Consider the following 19,603-nt stretch of genomic DNA (forward strand, 5'->3'; position numbering starts at 1 on the left):
TCCATCTGCAATGCAGAAGACCCAGGAGACTTGGGTTCAATCCCTCGGCCAGGAATACCCCCCAGAGGAGGGCACGGCAGCCCGCTCCAGTATTCTTGCCTGGAAAATCCCATGGACAGAGGAACCTGGTGAGCTACAGTCCATGGGGTCACAAAGAGTCGAGCACAACTGGGAGACCAAGAACGTTCACAAAACACATTAAATGCATATGTAAGGATGGAGATATATGTGTATATATATATATGTATATAAACATGGAGTCCTAACAGCTGGACCACGAGGGAATTCCCCTTGGTTTTGAATTTTATACCAAAAAAAAAAAACACCGAGGATCATGGTCTCCTAGGACTGGTTTTTCAGCTACACTGTTTCTAAGACTTACCCACGGTGCTCTGTGTTACAGGTCATTCGTTTTCACTGCAGCACAACCTTTCCTCCGGCGGGGGCACAATCTATCCATCTGCTCTGTTGTCCATGGACGTTTGGTTGATTCAGGCTGTCTTTACTGTGGGGTCCTCCGGGGACCCCTGAGCAATGATTTTCTCTGGCATGTATACCCCAGGGAGGATTACTGTGCCCTAAGGGTTGTTGTGCGTGCTCAGCCATGTCCGACTCTTTGCGACCCCATGAACTGTAGCCCACCAGGCTCATCTGTCCAGGGGATTCTCCAGGCAAGAATACTGGAGTGGTTGCTTTTTCTAAGGTATGCAGATGTGAAGATGCAAGCGGCTTTCCACAGTGGTTGTACCAATGTACACAGTCACCAGCATGTTTAAAAATGACCATTGATCTCTGTCCTCTCCTGTGACCCTTATTTCATTATTCTTGTTTCTTGTCAGTCAGAAGGTGTGGACTTCTCATCGTCATTGCATTTGCTGTTTGTTGAGGAGGTTGTGGCATCTTCCTGTCCTCATTCACGTCTCTGGTCTCCTTTTCCGATGTTCATCAATTCTAGACCTTCTTCTTCCATCAGCTGTAAATATTGCCTGCTGTCTCCTCCCTCTGTGTTGAGCATCCCTCGTGGTCATGGTGCCTTTTGTTGAACAGAAGTCCTTTGATGTGATGGAGTTCATCAATTTTTGTCCTTTCTGGTTTGAAGTTTTAAGAAATCTTCCCCCACCTTTAGGTTGGCAAGATACTGTTTTACATTTTATTTTTATTTATTTATTGTAAAGTTTTATTTATGCTTGGCTGCACTGGGTCTTTCTTGCTGGAAGCGGCTTCTCTAGTTGCAGCAAGCAAGGGCCACTCTCTAGTTGCAACTTGCAGGCTCTAGAGCTCTGGCTCAGGAGTTGGGGCGCACAGACTTAGTTGCTCGGGGCATGTGGTATGTGGGATCTTCCCAGACCAGGGATCAAACACATGTCCCCTGCATTGGCAGGCAGAGTCTTAACCAGTGGGTCACCAGGAAATAAACCAGAGTTTATTCTAACTCTAGAGCTCACTTCTCACGTGTTATCTTTAGTTATCTGGAGCTTGCTTTTGCACATGGTATTTATTTTCTTTATATGATGATTTATTTTCTTTATGATTTATTTTCTTTATATGATGATTTATTTTCTTTATGATTTATTTTCTTTATATGATGATTTATTTTCTTGATTTATTTTCTTTATATGATGAGTCAGTTTTCCTAACACTGTCTATTGTACTAAACAACTGGCCTTTCCCCAAAGCTTTTGGGAAGGTCCCGCTATACCTCAGCCTCTGTTTGAGCTCTCTGGCCTGTTTGTTAGTGTGTTTGTCTATTCTTGTACCAAGCACACAATTTTTATTACAGTAATTATAAATGTTTTAGTATCTAATAGGGAAAACTCTCTCTTTACTCTTCCTTTCTAGATTCTTATGGATTTTTAAATTCTTCACTATACATTTCAGAGTAAATTTATCAAAGTCCGCAAAAATCTAACTGGATTTTTGATTGGGATGGTGTTGAATTTATAATCTATCACAGGAGAAATAACATCTTTATAATGTTATTATAATCGTGTCTAAGATGGAATGTCTTTCTTATTCAGATAATCTTTCTTTATAGAGGTTCTTTGAGTTTTGGTTAATACTTAGATACTTTTTAGTTTTAATTTCTATTATGGATGTTATTTTTCTTGTATTTTCTAGGTGGTTATTACTGGTATAGAAAATTGCTATTGATTTTCATAAATTAATCTCACATCTGGCAACATATACTGAATTCTCATGTATATTGATTCTTTTGGTCCCTGTAGGGACCATGTCATCTATAAATAGTGTTAATTTTATCTTATACTTCCCAACTCTTACACTGTTTGGGGTTTGTTTGTTTGTTTGTTTCCTTTTTCAAAATTTCCTTAGACTATTTGCCAGACATCATTTAGTGGTAACTGTGGCCAACCTTGGCTTGTCCCAGATCTTAAAGAAAATGTGTGTGAGCCTTTGCCATTAAACCTAATATTTTCTGTAAAGAAATATTTGTTTTACAAATATAAGCAACATCAAGTTTATAAAGTTCCCTTATAAAGTTCCTAGTTTGCTAAGAGTTTTTGCTTTTTTATTTTAATTATAAATAGATGTGGATGTTTATCAAATGTTTTTTCTGTATTAGGGTTTTCATATGATTTTTTCTCCTTACACTCTTACAGATAAAACCTTTTTGATCCTGGTATACTTTTTTTTTTTTAATTCAATTGGATTAAGTTACCTAACATGCTTTACGATTTTGCATCTATGTTCCAAAGTGAAATGGGCACATAATTTTCTTTTTGTTCATTTGTTTGTTTTTCCAGCCGTATTAAGCTATAATTAACACCTAACATTGTGTAAGGGTATGTAAAGATCACCCACAATAAAGTTAACTGATACATCCATCACCTCAGATAAATATCATTTTTTTGTTATTGTGGTGGTGGTGAGAATGTTGGAGATCTGCTCCCCATGGTTAAGAATCCACCTTGCAATGCAGGGGACATTGGTTTGATCCCTGGTCGGGGAACTAAGATCCCACGTGCCTTTTGGAACAACTAAGTCTATGCATTGCAACTACTGAAGCCCGCGAGCTCTGGAGCCCACACGGAAACGAAGACTCAATGCAGCCGATAGTTAATTAATTCAGTTCAGTTCAGTTTAGTCGCTCAGTCATGTCCGACTCTTTGTGACCCCATGAATCGCAGCACGCCAGGCCTCCCTGTCCATCACCATCTCCCAGAGTTCACTCAGACTCACGTCCATCAAGTCCATGATGCCATCCAGCCATCTTAATTTAAAAAATAATTTTAAAAGATCTACCCCTTAGCAACTTTCAAGGGTACAGTACAGTATTGCTAACTGTAGTCACCATACCGTAGCTTAGATCCCCCAGAAGTTATTCGTCTTATACTTGGAAGCTGGTGCCCTTTGACCAACATCTCACCACCCCCTACCCTCTGTTTCCTGGCAACCACCAGCCTACTCTGTTTCTCTGAGTGAGGCTTTTGTAGGTTCCACACGTAACTGAGATCATACAGTATTCGTCTTTCTTGACTTCTTCGCTTAGCATAATAGCCTCAGGGTTCGTCCGTGTAGTCACTATACTTTCCACTCTCGTGTTGTCCTCGTGTGACTCAGGAGTCAAGACGGCTGCACTGATCACCGGATAATCGATATGGAGATCACCGGTGAGCTAAGCAAAGCAGTTTGCTTGGAGTGGCGGGGCACAGGCCCCGTAGGAGTGAGATCAAGGGAGGCTAAGAGGAGAGGAGGCGTAGACGGTGAGTTAAAGCAGAGAAAAAAGCAGCAGCTTGAGAGGAGAGTGGGGTCCGTGGAGAACCCGCCTGCCAGTGCAGGAGGCACACGGGCTCAATCCCTGGGTCGGGAAGATGCCCTGGAGGAGGGCAAGGCAACCACTCCAGTATTCCCGACTGCAGAATCCCATGGACAGAGGCGCCTGGCGGGCTGCAGTCACACGGCTGACGCGACTTAGCACGTGATTCTTACTGGCGTGCAGTGGTGTTTCACCGTGGCTTTAGTTTGTATTTCTTTAATTGAATACGGTGTTAAACGTCTTTCTCATGTTTATTTGCCATCTGTATATCCTCTATGGTGAAGTGCTTGATCAGGTTTTTTTTTTTTTACCCATTTATTAATATTGAGTTGTACTTTTTCTTACTGATAAATTTTGAGAGTTCTTTTTATATTCTGAACATCCTTTGTTAGAAGTTAGATTTGCAGGTCTATAGTTTCCCTTTCTATTTAACAATGTCTCTTACAGAGCAAAACTTTTCTTCCCTGGTGGCTCAGACGATGAAGCATCTGTCTGCAATGTGGGAGACCAGGGTTCGATGCCTGGGTCGGGAAGATCCCCTGGAGAAGGAAATGGCAATCCACTCCAGTACTATTGCCTGGAAAATCGCATGGACAGAGGAGCCTGGTAGGCTACAGTCCATGGGGTCGCAAAGAGTCGAACACAACTGAGCGACTTCACTTCACTTACAGAGCAAAACTTTTCTTATTAAGAAGTACAGTTTTTCAGTGTTTTCTTTTATAAGTCATTCTGTTGGTGCATGCCTAAGAACTCTTCGCCTAAATCCAGGCCATAAAGACTCTCCTATTTTTTTCTAAAAGTTTTATAGTTTTACATCTGACTTTTAAATCTATGCTCCATTTTGAGTCAAGTTTTGCATAAGAAATAAGGTTTAGATCAAAGTTCATTTTTGTGTACATGGATGTCCAATTTAGCACCATTTGTTGAAAAAAATTAAACTTTTTCCATTGAATTGCTTTTGCACGTTTGTGAAAAATCGTCTCAGTCATATTTATGTGGATGTATTTCTGGGTTCGCTGTTTTGCTCTGCTGATCTGTGTCTTTTCTCCAACACCACTCATTCTTGATTATTATATCTGTATAATGTCTTGAAATCAGATAGACTGATTTCTACCACTTTTTTCTTTTATCTAATCCATTTATTTTGCCTTTCCACATAAGTTTTAGAATCAATGTGTCTCTATCTACAAAAAAAAATTGTCCTGGGATTTTTACTGGAATTATGTTAAATCTGTAAATCATTTTGAAGATAATTGACATCTTTATAATGCTGAGTCTTTCAATCCGTGAACACAGTGTGTCTCATTACTTATATCTTCTGTGATTTCTTTTATCCGCATTTTGTCGTTTTCAGTATACAGATTATGTGCCTGTTTTGTTAAATTGTTTTACCTATTTATTTTTACATTTTATATTATTTTTATTGTTTATTATTATCATTTTATATTTTATATTTCATTATTTATATATTTTTTCATATTTTAATCCATCTTCCCTTCTTCATTTATGGGATGGGTGATTGTAATTAGTATGACAAGTTTTTAGAATTTTGGTTTTCCAATGGTACATTGTTGATCAATAAAATGTAACTGATTTTTTAAAATATGGACCATTTTTTGGAATTATATATTTATTTATTTTTGGCTACACTGGGTCTTTGTTGCTGCATACAGGTTTTCTATAGAGCTGTGATTGATTTTTGTATTGACTTGGTATCCTGTGACCTTGCTAAGCTCATTTATTAGAGGATTTTTTTGTATGTTCTTTGAAACTATCTACATGGATAATTATATCATCTGTAAATAGGGATAGTTCGGGTTTCTTCTTTCTAATCCGTGTCCATGTGACCCTGCTGTCCATTTTGATGTGTTGTGATTAAATAAAAGATCTGGTCCCTACCCTACAGACAGAGAACTTGAAATTTTACTTTCTACTCAAATGTGAATTAAGCCCGTACATGAAATGCAGCCACGCAGCAGTGTGATGAGCCAAGAGGGGTGCCCTTCCCATTCCTGGGGGAAATCAGGGAGGGCTGCATGGAGGAGGTGGTCCAGGAATTGGGTCTTAAAGGTCAAGGTGCCCTGTAACTTGTCTCTGTCTTTTTCCTTTCCACCTCCCCTTGTTTAGTGCGTTTCCAGTACAAGACTCACTCCCACCTCCCACCCCCATCCCAGCATATGGCTGAGAGGGTGGGCATGCTCCAGGTGAGCCCAGCAGGGAGGGCCCATTGTGTGTGAGGAGCAGGGCAGCAGAGAGACCAGGAGGCACAACTGAGTTGCCCCCGGTCCATGTGTGCAGTGCACAGCCTGGACAGCCGTACCTGGTAGTCGCACGAGGAGAGCCTCCCCACTCCTTACTTCCACCCAGAGCCTGGCACCCACACTGGAGAGAGATGGGGGCAGGGCCACATGTTCCACCCTCCTGGGTCTGTGTCCCCCTCCAGATAGCAGCGACAGTGAGCTGGAGCTGTCCGCAGTGCGCCACCAGCCAGAGGGGCTTGACCAGTTGCAGGCACAGACCAAGTTCACCAAGAAGGAGCTGCAGAGCCTCTACAGGGGCTTCAAGAACGTGAGTGCCCCACATCCCCCACCCCCGGGGTTGGCCCTGATCCCCCGGCTCTCCTTTGCTGGCTCCAGGGTGCTGGCACACCTTCTGGAAATTCCCCATGGCACAGTGCATACCCCAGGGGCTTTATGGGGCTGATGTTTTGTGGGACAGCTGTCTGTGGGGAGGGCCAGGGCCCAGAATCACTGTCCTGAAGACACTTCCCTTATGAGTGTCTCAGTACCGGTGCAGTGGAGGAGCATGGGGACAGACCAACCTAGCATGAGGGGTCCCGCCTACCCCTCCCATAATGCCCACTCCATTGGGCTTTCCCCTGCCTGGGGCTGGGGGAGCCCAGCAGTGCCTTGCGCAGCAGGCATCGGCCAGAGGGAAGAGAGAGGCCGGGCCCCCTGGAGTCGGGGTGCAGGGCAGGGTGGCTGGGGTCACTGAGAGGAGCCCCTTCCTACTGCAGGAATGCCCCACAGGCCTGGTGGACGAAGACACTTTCAAACTCATTTACTCACAGTTCTTCCCTCAGGGAGGTGAGTCCAAGACCCACGGTTCTTTCCGAAGTCCCCACTTCCCTGTGGCTGCCCTGCAGAGTGTGGGCTTCCCTTTTATAGGGAGGGGACCCTCAGGCCCCCACATCCTTCCCACCATTCCTTGCCTGGTGCTGCCTCCATCCAGCAGGAAGGGCAAACTCCAGCCCGGGACGCGGTGGGAATGCCCAGTGGAGCAGCATGGGGTTGGGACATGGGCGGCCGGGCGGCCTGGACACTCCCAGCCTTGCCCTTGGTCTCCCTAGATGCCACCACCTACGCACACTTCCTCTTCAACGCCTTCGACGCCGATGGGAATGGGGCCATCCGCTTTGAGGTAGGTCCCTGTCGACCGCTCCCCATCCCTGGCTCCTGCATCTCCCAGACGTGGCACCACCCCCTTGGGGCCATCCACAGGCTCAGATGTGGCCCTGGTGTCAGCGGCCCAGTGTGTCACCCGGGGAACACATGGTCTCCGTGTGGCTGGCCCTGGGCCTGTTGAAGTCAGGGTAATTCAAGTTTGCTGTCTGGCCATCCTATTCCCAGCCTTTCCTTCCAGCCCTACCAAGCCAAGGTGCACTGAGGTGGTAGTGACCCAGTGGAAATTTGCATTTGAAAAGGGAGCAAGGTTTAACTAGAGGTCTGTGCCCAGAATTTACCCCGTCGCCCCCATACAGGCAGAGCATCCCTGCCTAAACAGGCTTGGGGGTTGTCCCAGCCACAGTATGAGCCAGCCTCGTGCTCCCCCACCACTGGGAAAGCAGCCGCCTGCCCCCAGGAGGGCCCTGCCTGGGCTCTGAGCAGGCAGCACGTGGGCCCCACTGACACCCGGCCACACAGCATCAGTTGAGAGAGGCCCCAGCCGCGGAGCCCAGGCCCCTAAAAATAGCTGCAGGCAAAAAGCTGAAACCTCTTTGGAGAGGAAAACCTTGCTGAGAGCCAGGCTTAATCAATAACCACCCAGCTCAGCTTCCAAGGCCAAGGGCAGCTGGCCGGAAAGTGAGAGAGAAAGCCCCTGGACCGGCCGGGGTAATAACCCGAGATTCCGCTCAGCTTCCCTTTATGCTCGCATGCAGCCCGGCTCACTGACATCGGGCCGGGCGGGGCGGCCCAAGGGCATCGCCAGCTCTGTGCCCGCAGGGGCCCCACCCTCCCTGGGCCACACTTGTAGTGTGCCTGTGAGCTTACAGTGCTTTCAGCTTTTCTGTTTTCAGTTCTGCCTGCACATGGTAAAATTACAGTCGGTCCAAAGGGGTCAACAGGGAGCATTCACTGTTCTCCCTGGTCCCACCCCAGCCTCCACTGTGACCAGTTCTTGTGTGTCCTGTGAGAGGCACCTGGGGCTCCTGGGAGTGAAATGCCAGAAGCAGTTGTGTGACCCGCCCAGGCAGGGCTTGGATGAGGGTGTCTCTCGTTCGGGAGTCGGATGACCAGACTGCTTAGCGAGGCCCTGGCACAGTAGCGGGTGTCAGGAAGGCCTCTGTCAAGCTCCTGTGGTCCCTTGGAAGTGGTCGATGGTGGATCTTTGTTGGCGGTGCCGGTGCTGGTCCCCTTCTGCTAGGCACCGGCTCAGAAAGTTGTGCATCTCTGGCATGAAATTAATTTCTCAGGTTCCTTCCAAGGAAGTTTGTTTACCTTGAGGACCGTCTTCCTTGTTCATCTGCAGGATCTTGATATCAGAGCTCTGCTCTAGGAAGCCTTTTTGGAGTATACTTCTCAGGGACCTTCCACTGGGCAGGGCCTAATCCTGGGTGCACCACAGTGGGGCCCTCTGTGGTCAGGAAGAATCTGGAGGGGGTGGGGTGGGGGGACACTCAGCCCACCTTGCTGCCTCACACCAAACCTCTCAACGTGCCCTTAAAACCGAAAGTCAGGGGCCTCCTTGGTGGTCCAGTGGTTAAGAATCCAGCTTCCAATGCAGAAGACGTGGGTTCTATCCCTGATCAGGAAACTAAGATCTCACTTGCTGTGGGGCAACTAAGATCGAATGAAGCCAAAAATAAAAATAAATATATGAATATTTTAAAACAAACCAGAAAGTCAGATCTGCCTATTAATATTTACAACAATTCAAATCCTTTTTGTATATTCTTGAGATAAAACACATGTTAACTAGAGTTTATTGATATGGTAGCTATGACAAACCTAGACAGCATCTTAAAAAGCAGAGACATCACTTTGTGGACAAAGGTCTGTATAGTCAAAGTGATGGTTTTTCCAGTAGTCATGTGCGGATGTGAGAGTTGGACCATAAAAAAGACTGAGCCCCGAAGAATTGATGCTTTTGAACTGTGGTGCTGAAGAAGACTCTTGAGAGTCCCTTGGACTGCAAGGAGATCAAACCAGTCAATCCTAAAGGAAACCAACCCTGAATATTCATTGGAAGGACTGATGCTGAAGCTGAAGCTCCAATCCTTTGGCCACCTGATGCAAAGAGCTGACTCATTGGAAAAGTCCTTGATGCTGAGAAAAATTGAGGGCAAGAGGAGAAGGGGGCGACAGAGGATGAGATGGTTGGATGGCATCACTGACTCAATCGACATGAGTTTGAGCAATGTCCAGGAGGTAGTGAAGGACGGGAAAGCCTGGCGTGCTGCAGTTCGTGGGGTTGAAAAGAGTCGAACATGACTTAGAGGCTGAACAACGACAGCAAAGTTGACGTGAACAACCTTCTTTTGCACTGGGAAAATGAACTGATGTTTGAAATGCTTTTAAAATATTTTTTCAATTAAAGGAACACTCTGGAAAGTACTAAATACCTGTAACTTATAAACACCAACTTTTGATGTAGTAAGTATACCTCAATCTTATGTGTGCTTCATGGGATTATATAGATTTTTTTTTGGCTGTGCTGGGTCTGCACTGCCGCACAGACTTTTCTCTAGCTGTGGCAAGCAGGGGCTACTCTGTAACTGCAGAGGCTCCACTTGTTTCAGAGCATGGGCTCCAGACTCCTGGGCTTCAGGAGTGGTTGCAAATGGGCTCAGGAGTTGCGGTTCCTGGGCTCTAGAGCACAGGTTCAGTAGTTGCAGGGCGCGGGCTTAGCTGTTCCTTGGCCTGTGGGATCTTCAACCAGGGGTTGAACCCACGTCTCCTGCACTGGCAGGTGGATTCTTTACCATTGAGCTACCAAGGAAGCCCAGATTTCTTATCTTTTGTTAAAATATGTACACTCAGTGAACCAAAATAATATCAAAGTATGTATATGTTATTTAAATATATATATCTAAATCTCAAAAAAATGAAAGAAATAGAACACCGTTTCTCCTTTCCTGTTCCTTCATTTTCTTCACTATACACACACAAGACTTTCAGGCTCCAGTAGACTTTTGGGTGTGCTTTGAAGAACAGCAGTCACCACCCGCAGACACACCTCCTTCGTTTTAGCTGACTGTCCCTATTCGTCTCCTGTGTTGCCTGATAGTATCTTTTTTATTACTGTTTCTCAACTGCTCAGTTTAGACGCCGTCCCTTGGCTCTGCATGAGTGAGGAGTTGGGTCTCCCACACACACACACACACATCTTGCCCATCCCCCGGCTTTCCAGAACTATGGAATTCAGATTGGATAAGCACTCTTGGTTTTCTCCTGACGTGAATTTGTCCCCCAGCCTGAGCCTGTCAGTGAACTGTGATTATGTTTCCCTTGCCTGCACAGATTTTTCTTTTGCCTACAGTTAACAGTCATTTGGCTGGTATCTGGTATCACTGACTCGATGGATGTGAGTTTGAGCAAGCTCCGGGAATTGGTGATGGACAGGGAAGCCTGGTGTCCGTGGGGTCGCAAAGATTCGGACACGATTGAGCGACTGAACTGAACTCAACTGAACTGTGACCTTACCAGTAATTCACCCTTGACTCTTCTCCTCTCGTCTCAATGAACATCTCCCTAGCCTCTGACCAGCTCCATCATCATGGTGCTGATTGTCCTCTGTGGGCCTCCTCCCCTCTCTCCTGGATTGGGTCTCCTGGTTCTGGACTCCTTCATCTTCTTCCTTGCTTTATTTTTTCTGCAGAAGCATAGGAGGTGCTCTGCTCGTTTGCTTCAGTCGTTCCTGAAGCACGACTGTGACCCCCTGGACTGTAGCCCACCAGGCTCCTCTGTCCGTGGGATTTCCCAGGCCAGAATACTGGAGTAAGTTGCCATGCCCTCCTCCAGGGGATTTTCCTGATCAAACCCGCGTCCCCTGGATTGCAGGCAGATTCTTTACCGCTGAGCCACCAGGCAAGCTCCTTTCAAAAGCATATCTTCCAGGAATTTCCTGCAAAAGCCTGCGTGGGAGGTCATTTCTGAGCCTTGGACACCTGCGAGCACCTTTGTTCTGTCCTCCCTCTTTCTGTTTGTTTTTTAAATTTATTATTTATTCCTTGGCCTGTGGGTCTCAGTTGTGGCACGCGGGCTTAGTTTCTCTGCAGCATACAGGATCCTAGTTCCCCGACCATGGATCGAACCTGTGTCCCCAGCATTGCAGGGCAGAGACTTAACCTCTGGAGCACCAGGGGAGTCATTGTGTTCTCACTCTTGCTTGACCCAGAGCTCCGGCAGAGGCTGTTTCCTACTGATTCCTGACGCTGTGGACAGGACCTGATTTGGTGATGGTTGTAGTTTCGGTTTGGTTTTGTTTTTCTCTCTGGAAGCTCACAGGATCCTGTCACTGCACCCATTTCCTGTGATGGCTTGTGATGGTCCCGCCACACCTCGCACTGTTTGCCCTCACCGTTAGGTCCTTGGCAGGGCCTGGACAATCCCAGCCTTCCCCTTCATCCCCAAGGACACGGCCCCTCCGTTTCCTCGGCCTCTGCCTGGAACTCCTGCTGCTCGAGTTTCAGTCCCTCTGGAGCGGACTGCTTGTTATCTGCTTTTCTCTTCTCTTTTCCAGTTTGGCCTTTGGAGGCGGCTTTCTGGAAGACGCCACGTGCTTGTCTAACCCTTCTTCTGAGTCTGTCATGTTGCTTTCTCCCTTTTAATTCCCAAGAGCTCTTTCTTGTTCCCAGTGCCGACTTAAAAAAATAAATAAATAAACGCACAGCCCGAGTTGTTAAATTGCCAAGTCATATCTGACTCTTGGCAACCCCATGGACTATAGCCTGCCAGGCTCCCCTGTCCATGGAATTCTCCAGGCAAGAATACTGGAGTGGGTTGCCATTTCCTTCACCTGGGTATCTTCCCACCCAGGGCTCGAACACGCATCTGCGTTGGCAGACACTGAGTCATGGGCTTCTCATAAAATAAAATTTTAAAAAGCTACAACCTGAGAGTTGTGAGTTAAGTTTCATTTGGGGACAAAAATGAGGACTATAGCCAAGAAGTTATTTCTCCACTGATCTCCAGTAGCATATTGGGCACCTACCGACCTGGGGAGTTCCTCTTTCAATATCCTATCATTTTCTATCATTATCCTATCACCGGAATCTATCATTATCCTATCACTGGAATATGAAGTCAAGTGGACCTTAGAAAGCATCACTAGAACAAAGCTAGTGGAGGTGATGGAATTCCAGTTGAGCTATTTCAAATCCTAAAAGATGATGCTGTGAAAGTGCTACACTCAATATGCCAGCAAATTTGGAAAACTCAGCAGTGACCACAGGACTGGAAAAGGTCAGTTTTCATTCCAATCCCAAAGAAAGGCAATGCCAAAGAATGCTCAAACTACCGCACACTTGCACTCATCTCACACACTAGTAAAGTCATGCTCAAAATTCTCCAAGCCAGGCTTCAACAATATGTGAACCGTGAACTTCCAGATGTTCAAGCTGGTTTTAGAAAAGGCAGAAGAACCAGAGATCAAATTGCCAACATCTGCTGGATCAGTGAAAAAGCTAGAGAGAGTTCCAGAAAAACATCTATTTCTGCTTTATTGACTATGCCAAAGCCTTTGACTGTGTGGATCACAATAAACTGTGAAAAATTCTGAAGGAGGTGGGTATACCAGACCACCTGATCTGCCTCTTGAGAAGCCTGTATGCAGGTCAGGAAGCAACAGTTAGAACTGGACATGGAACAACAGACTGGTTCCAAATACGAAAAGGAGTACGTCAAGGCTATATATTTTCACCCTGTTTATCTAACTTATATGCAGAGTACATCATGAGAAACGCTGGGCTGGAAGAAGCACAAGCTGGAATCAAGATTGCCGGGAGAAATATCAATCACCTCAGATATGCAGATGACACCACCCTTATGGCAGAAAGTGAAGAGGAGCTAAAAAGCCTCTTGATGAAAGGGAAAGAGCAGAGCGAAAAAGTTGGCTTAAAGCTCAACATTCAGAAAACGAAGATCATGGCATCTGGTCCCATCACTTCATGGGAAATAGATGGGGAAACAGTGGAAACAGTGGCTGACTTTATTTTTGGGGGGCTCCAAAATCACTGCATATGGTGACTGCAGCCATGAAATTAAAAGATGCTTACTCCTTGGAAGGAAAGTTATGACCAACCTAGATAGCATATTCAAAAGCAGAGACATTACTTTGCCAACAAAGGTCCATCTAGTCAAGGCTATGGTTTTTCCTGTGGTTATGTATGGATGTGAGAGTTGGACTGTGAAGAAGGCTGAGCACTGAAGAATTGACGCTTTTGAACTGTGGTGTTGGAGAAGACTCTTGAGAGTCCTTCGGACTGCAAGGGGATCCAACCAGTCCATTCTAAAGGAGAACAGTCCTGGGTGTTCATTGGGAGGACTGATGCTAAAGCTGAAACTCCAGTACTTTGGCCACCTGATGTGAAGAGTTGACTCATTGGAAAAGACCCTGATGCTGGGAGGGATTGGGGGCAGGAGGAGAAGGGGACGACTGAGGATGAGATGGCTGGATGGCATCACCGACCCTATGGACGTGAGTTTGAGTGAACTCCGGGAGTTGGTGATGGACAGGGAGGCCTGGCGTGCTGCGATTGATGGGGTCGCAAAGAGTCGGACACGACTGAGCGACTGAACTGAACTGAACTGATAGCCAGGGAATCAGCACTTCAGATAACTGAAAAACTGCTCCAAGGAGGTAGGAGGTGGTGGTGTTCAGTCGTCCAGTGTCCGACTCTTTGTGACCCCATGGACTGCAGCACGCCAAGCCTCCCCGTTCCTCACCATCTCCCAGAATTTGCCCAAGTTCGTGTTCATTGCATCAGTGATTCTGTCCAGCCATCTCATCCTCTGACACCCTCTTCTCCTTCTGCCCTCAAACTTTTCCAGCATCAGGGACTTTTCCAAAGAGTTGTCTGTTCGAATCAGATGACTAAAACACTGGAGTTTCAGCATCAGCATCAGTCCTTCCAGTGAACATTCAGGGTTGATCTCCCTTAAGATTGACTGGTTTGATGTCCTTGCTGTCCAAGGGACTTTCAGGAGTCTTCTCCAGCACCACAGTTCAAAATCATTGGTTCTTTGGCATTCTGCTCTTTTTATGGTCTGGCTCTCACAACTGTACGTCACTGGAAGACCATAGCCTTGACTGAAAGTGAAAGTGAAGTCGCTCAGTTGTGTCCGACTCTTTGCGACCGCGTGGACTGTAGCCCACCAGGCTCTTCCGTCCATGGGATTTTCCAGGCAAGAGTACTGGAGTGGGTTGCCATGGCCTTCTCCAGTATAGCCTTGACTATACTGACCTTTATCGGCAGAGTAATGTCTCTGCTTTTCAACACACTGTCTATGTTTGTCATCATTTTCCTGCCAAGAAACAATCGTCTTCTGATTTCATGGCTGCAGTCGCCGTCCACGGTGATTTTGGAGTCCAAGAAGAGGAAAGCTGTCATTATGTCCACCTCTTCCCCCCTCTTTTTGCCATGCAGTAATGGGGCCGGATGCCATGATCTTAATTTTTAAAAATTATTCAGTCTTAAGCTGGCTCTTTCACTCTCCTGCTTTACCCTCATCAAGAGGCTCCTTAGTTTCTCTTCACTTTCTGCCATTAGAGTGGTATAATCCGCGTATCTGAGGTTGTTGATGTTTCTGACGTAGGTCAGCATATATGTGATTTTGGTGAAGGGGGAGTACACGCAATCAAGCACATATGTTTTGCAGAAGTTTTCTGATAGTCAGGGGCTTCCCTGTGGCTCAGATGGTAAAGAATCTGCCTGCAATGCAGGAGACCCAGGTTCTATCCCTGGCTTGGAAATATCCCTGGAGAAGGGAATGGCTACCCACTCCAGTATTCTTGCCTGGGAAATCCCATGGACAGAGGAGCCTGGCGGGCTACAGTCCTTGGGGCTGCAAAGAATCGGACACGACTGAGTGATTAACACTTTCATTTTCTGCTAGTCACAAGGAGCAGTCACCATGAAGGATTTTAGTGCTTTTCTAGACTTAAGGGGATACAAGAGTCAGGCTCATAAAACTGGTTCCTGAAAATACACCTAACTGTCTGAAGACCTGTCCTGCCAGTTTTTCCCAGAGCACAGAGGGCCTCATTCCTGCTCTCCACCCTGAACTCCTTTCAGGGGGTGTTGAAAATCAGCAGTTGTGCACCACATGATTTAATCCCTGTAGAGATGGTTGGCAAGAGCCAGTTTGTAGTTGACATCAAGTATTCCTTTTTGATGGCACCCTATTCTTATTGCTGTTCGTGTTATTTAGTCACTAAGTCATGTCCAGCTCTCTTGTGACCCCATGGATTATAGCCCAGCAGGCTCCTCTGCTGGACTGGGTTGCCATTTCCTCCTATAGGGGGTCTTCCCAGCACAGGGATCGAACCCGCATCTCTCATGTTGCAGGTGGGCTCCTTCCCCCTGAGCCGCCAGGGAAACCATTCTTATTGTAAGGATGCCAGGTTTCTAACCCCTGAATCTAATGATTCCTGTGAATTTTTCTTTTTCTGGTCCTGGAATACTTTGTGTTTCTTCAAAACTGCTTGTCTTAGTTTTCCTTAGTCTTTCTTTCTCATGATACAGGCTTCCTCTGATCCAGAAAACCAAAAGTTTGAATGAGGTCCTGTTGGTCCAGTGCTTAGGGCTTGACACTTCCACTGCTAGGGCCCAGATGTGACCCCTGGTTGGGGAAATTAAGATCCCACAAGGCACGCGGTGCAGCCAAAAATGAGCATTAAACTTTGGGTGGGGACCAAGCCCCTTGGAGGAGGGCCCTGTCCCTTCACAGCCTGCTGTCCCCCACTTCCCACCTTCCAGACAGCCCCTCGCAGCCCCCCTTCGTTCAGAGCAGCCTGGGAGACCCCGTGGGGCAGGAAGGGCTTTATCTTCGAACCTTCTGGAAGTGACAGGAAAGAATTGCTTTCCACCAAATGTTCTAACAAAACAGTTGAAGTTTTCACACAAAAGCTGTTTGAACGTTCATATCTTGTCACGTTAATAATAATCTGTCCCGTCTCGGATGTGATTGCACACAGGTGCAGCAGGGCCCCAGAGCTGTTGGTTTCGTCTTTAAGGTGTGGTTTTTAAGCACTTGACTTCTCTGGTGGCTCAGACGGTAAAGCGTCTGTCTACAATGTGGGAGACCTGCGTTCCATCCCTGGGTTGGGAAGATCCCTGGAGAAGGAAATGGCAACCCTAGAAAATCCCATGGACAGAGGAGCCTGGTGTCCATGGGGACGCAAAGAGTTGGACACGACTTCACTTTCACTTTCACTTTTAAGCACTTTGGCATGCAGGCACTTGATAAAGTGGACAGCGCGCACTCTTCACGAAAGGAGCACCCTCAGGCCTTCGCTGTCAGCGGCAATGCATCGGATGGGTCTTACGCACCAAACGTTTAGGAAGTCCCTGGTGCCCCAGTGGTTAGAACTCCACGCCTTCAGTGCTGCGGGCCTGAGTTTGATACCTGGTCAGGGAACTGAGACCTCAAAGCTTTGCAAAAAAAAACAAAAAACAAAAAAAGTCATACATTTGAATGTCTTTTCTTTGAGAACACCAGCCACCATGCCATCTCCACCACACAGATGCACGCGCGCGCACACACACACACACACACACTCACATTGTATTCACCTGAGGGGCACCATCCGCCCGGTCTGTGACGGAGGCGCCTCACCTATACAGATGTGCACTTTAGTGGAAGCCACATGGCAAACTGGAACTAGATTCTGGGGCCTAGGCTGTCACCCCCCCTTTCTCCACAGGACTTTGTGGTTGGTCTCTCCATCCTGCTGCGAGGGACAGTCCATGAGAAGCTCAAGTGGGCCTTTAACCTCTACGACATTAACAAGGATGGCTACATCACCAAAGAGGTACGCGGCTTCCGGGGAGCTGAGGGCTGCTGCACACCCCCAGCCTCTTTCCTCCTCTCTCTCCCTGCCCTCGTTTCCCGTTTCCCCTCCCTGTCCAAAGACAGAGCGCCCAGCCTGCCCTCGGAGGGGACAGTGGCCAGGAACTCCTCTGCCAGGCTCTCAGCCTGGATACCTGGGTGTGCGGAGTGTGGAGCTTGTGTGCCCCTCACCACACATCTCCATCCCCGTCAACAAGGTCCCCGATCGCCATTTCTTACGACGAGGTCTTGTGGGAGACCCGAGTGGAGAAGCTGGAGGCAGGGGTCAGGGAGCTGGCCTTGGTTCCCAGCAATCAAGGGAGGGCAGTGTGGTCCCTTAAGGTAGGGTGTCAACGGGCCCACAGTCCAGTTTTGTTTGGCCCAAACACTCTTTTTTGTGTGTAAGAAATTGTTCATACACACAAGAAAAGAAGTATTCCATATACCAAATAGAGTGTTTGGCTGGAACAGTCTTTGTACATGGAATAGTTGCTTTTCATATAGTGTCAGATTCTAGAGTTTGCACGTGAAAACCTATCTGCAGATGCCCTTGTGCTGGGTGGACTGGATGGGGCTGAGTCTCTCTCTCTGGCCCGTACAGCCCCGCCCGCTCACCCACCTGGCAGCCAGGCTCATGCCAGCCCCTCCGCCTTCCCCTCACTCCCCCGCAGGAGATGCTGGCCATCATGAAGTCCATCTATGACATGATGGGCCGCCACACCTACCCTATTCTGCGAGAGGACGCGCCCCTGGAGCACGTGGAGAGGTTCTTCCAGGTGAGCGCGCGGGGGAGGGGCCGCCAGAAGAGGAGGGAGGGGCCTTCCGCCCTCAGGGCCTGCGGCTTCCCTCTGTGCGCCTTCCTGCTCCCACGGGAGGTGCAACTGCCCTCCCCCATCCGGCTGGCTGAACGAATTAAAACCATCCCTGTGACCCCCACCTGCTGACCCTCATCTCAGAGCAGTCCGGCTCCTGGATTCTGAGTCGGCCGACACCCCCGGCCAGAGCTCCTGCCCGCTGCCGCCCCGTCTCCACCTGGGACTTCTCTCCGAGGGGAGGGGGTCGGGGTCACCGCTCTGTGTCCATGGGGCCCAGGGGGACTGAGGCTCCATCTCCCGCTTGCTGAGGGCCCTCAGCCGCTCCACCTCCCCAGCTGCCTGTCAGGGAGGTGAGGGGGTCCATGAGCACGGGGGTCCCTGCCGGGAGGTGGCTGAGGTTGGGGGCGGACTGGGGAGACAGCAGAGTGGTTGACAGTGCGGTGGAGGTGGCTGGAAAGGGCGCTTATGTGGCCTGGATCCCAGGGAGGGGGCCAAGGGGACGGGCTGGGGTGGAGGGCGCACGCCCAGCCGCCCGCCCACCGTCGTTCCTCAGGCCTGGGGCCGGGGCAGCCCCAGCGGGACACAGCCTCACTGAGGGCATGGCTTGAGTTGCAGAAAATGGACCGGAATCAGGATGGGGTGGTGACCGTCGACGAGTTCCTGGAGACCTGTCAGAAGGTAGGCAGCATCAAGGCTCGGAACTCCTGCGCCCCGGCCCTGCCAGTCCCCTCCTCAGCGCAGACTTCCGACACCCACTTGCACTGTTTCACCGGCGCTCACTGCTGCCCCGCCCGCTCCTGCCAGCCCACAGCCTGGCCAGGCCACCTCCCGCAGCCCTGCCCTCAGTGGACCCATCAGAGGGGACGGACCCGGGGCCCTGAGGACCGGGTCACACTGTGGGAAGGAGCCTGGAGTCCCCCCACCCTGGCATTGCGGCTGACTGTCTTCTGCAGAGCGCTTTCAGGGGGCAGGACGCTGGGCCTCCACCTGCCTCCCTCCCCTCGGCTGCCCTGGCTACATCTGGGTGGGTGGCGGTTGTCTATCAGTGGGTTAACAGCTCCCAGACGGACTGGCCGTCAGACCCTGGAGCTGGACACAGGCTCTGTGTCACCGGCTCCTCCTTCGTCCAATGAGACGGGCAGAGTCCCTGGAGGGCCACAGGTCCCTAATGAGACCGCGAGCCCAGTGAGGCTGGAGATGGGCCCCGCCCAGGGCTGACCAGGCCTCTCGTCCTCTCTCTCCACGCAGGACGAGAACATCATGAGCTCCATGCAGCTGTTCGAGAACGTCATCTAGGACTTGTGCGTGGGGAAGGTGCGGGAATCCCTGAGTGGCTATCGCCACCTCTTCCCCCAAAGAAACCTCAGTCCTGCCAGGAGCAACCTCCATGAAAAACTTCTTTCTAATATATTTGCACAAAGTGAATAGTTTGCTCCACACACACACACAAACACCCTCCCCCCCCCCCCCCCCCACACACACACCCTTCATCTGGGCTGGCAGGTGGAGGGACAGAGATGAGAGAGGGGCTAGGTCTGCTGGGAGCTGAGTCCAGGGGACAAGAGCCGCACAGCTCCCAGCACCCGCCCCCCAGGCCTCTTGGGTCGACAGCTGAAAGAGAGGCATCTTCAGGCCTCTGGCTGCTGGGTCATCTACAGATGAGGGTCCAGCCTGCAAAGCTAAGGCTCCAGCCCTGTGAGCCCACTTGCCCGCCCCTCCCTTCTGCCACCCTTCTTTCCCAC

At 48.9% G+C, this 19,603-nt stretch overlaps 1 protein-coding gene across 1 annotated transcript in view; it reads left to right on the forward strand.

The window, feature by feature from the left end:
- Positions 1-19,157, forward strand: part of KCNIP3 (potassium voltage-gated channel interacting protein 3) — an 85,255-nt gene extending 66,098 nt beyond the window's left edge. The window contains exons 3-9 of the mRNA XM_052648335.1: positions 6,219-6,343; positions 6,792-6,861; positions 7,125-7,195; positions 16,922-17,029; positions 17,718-17,822; positions 18,477-18,539; positions 19,110-19,157. Of these exons, the coding sequence (XP_052504295.1) occupies positions 6,219-6,343; positions 6,792-6,861; positions 7,125-7,195; positions 16,922-17,029; positions 17,718-17,822; positions 18,477-18,539; positions 19,110-19,157 (590 nt within the window). The remainder of the gene's footprint in view (positions 1-6,218; positions 6,344-6,791; positions 6,862-7,124; positions 7,196-16,921; positions 17,030-17,717; positions 17,823-18,476; positions 18,540-19,109) is intronic.
- The last annotated feature ends 446 nt before the right edge of the window (positions 19,158-19,603 follow it).

The sequence above is a fragment of the Budorcas taxicolor genome, chromosome 11 (genome assembly GCF_023091745.1).
Source record: "Budorcas taxicolor isolate Tak-1 chromosome 11, Takin1.1, whole genome shotgun sequence".
Taxonomy (NCBI): Eukaryota; Metazoa; Chordata; class Mammalia; order Artiodactyla; family Bovidae; genus Budorcas; species Budorcas taxicolor.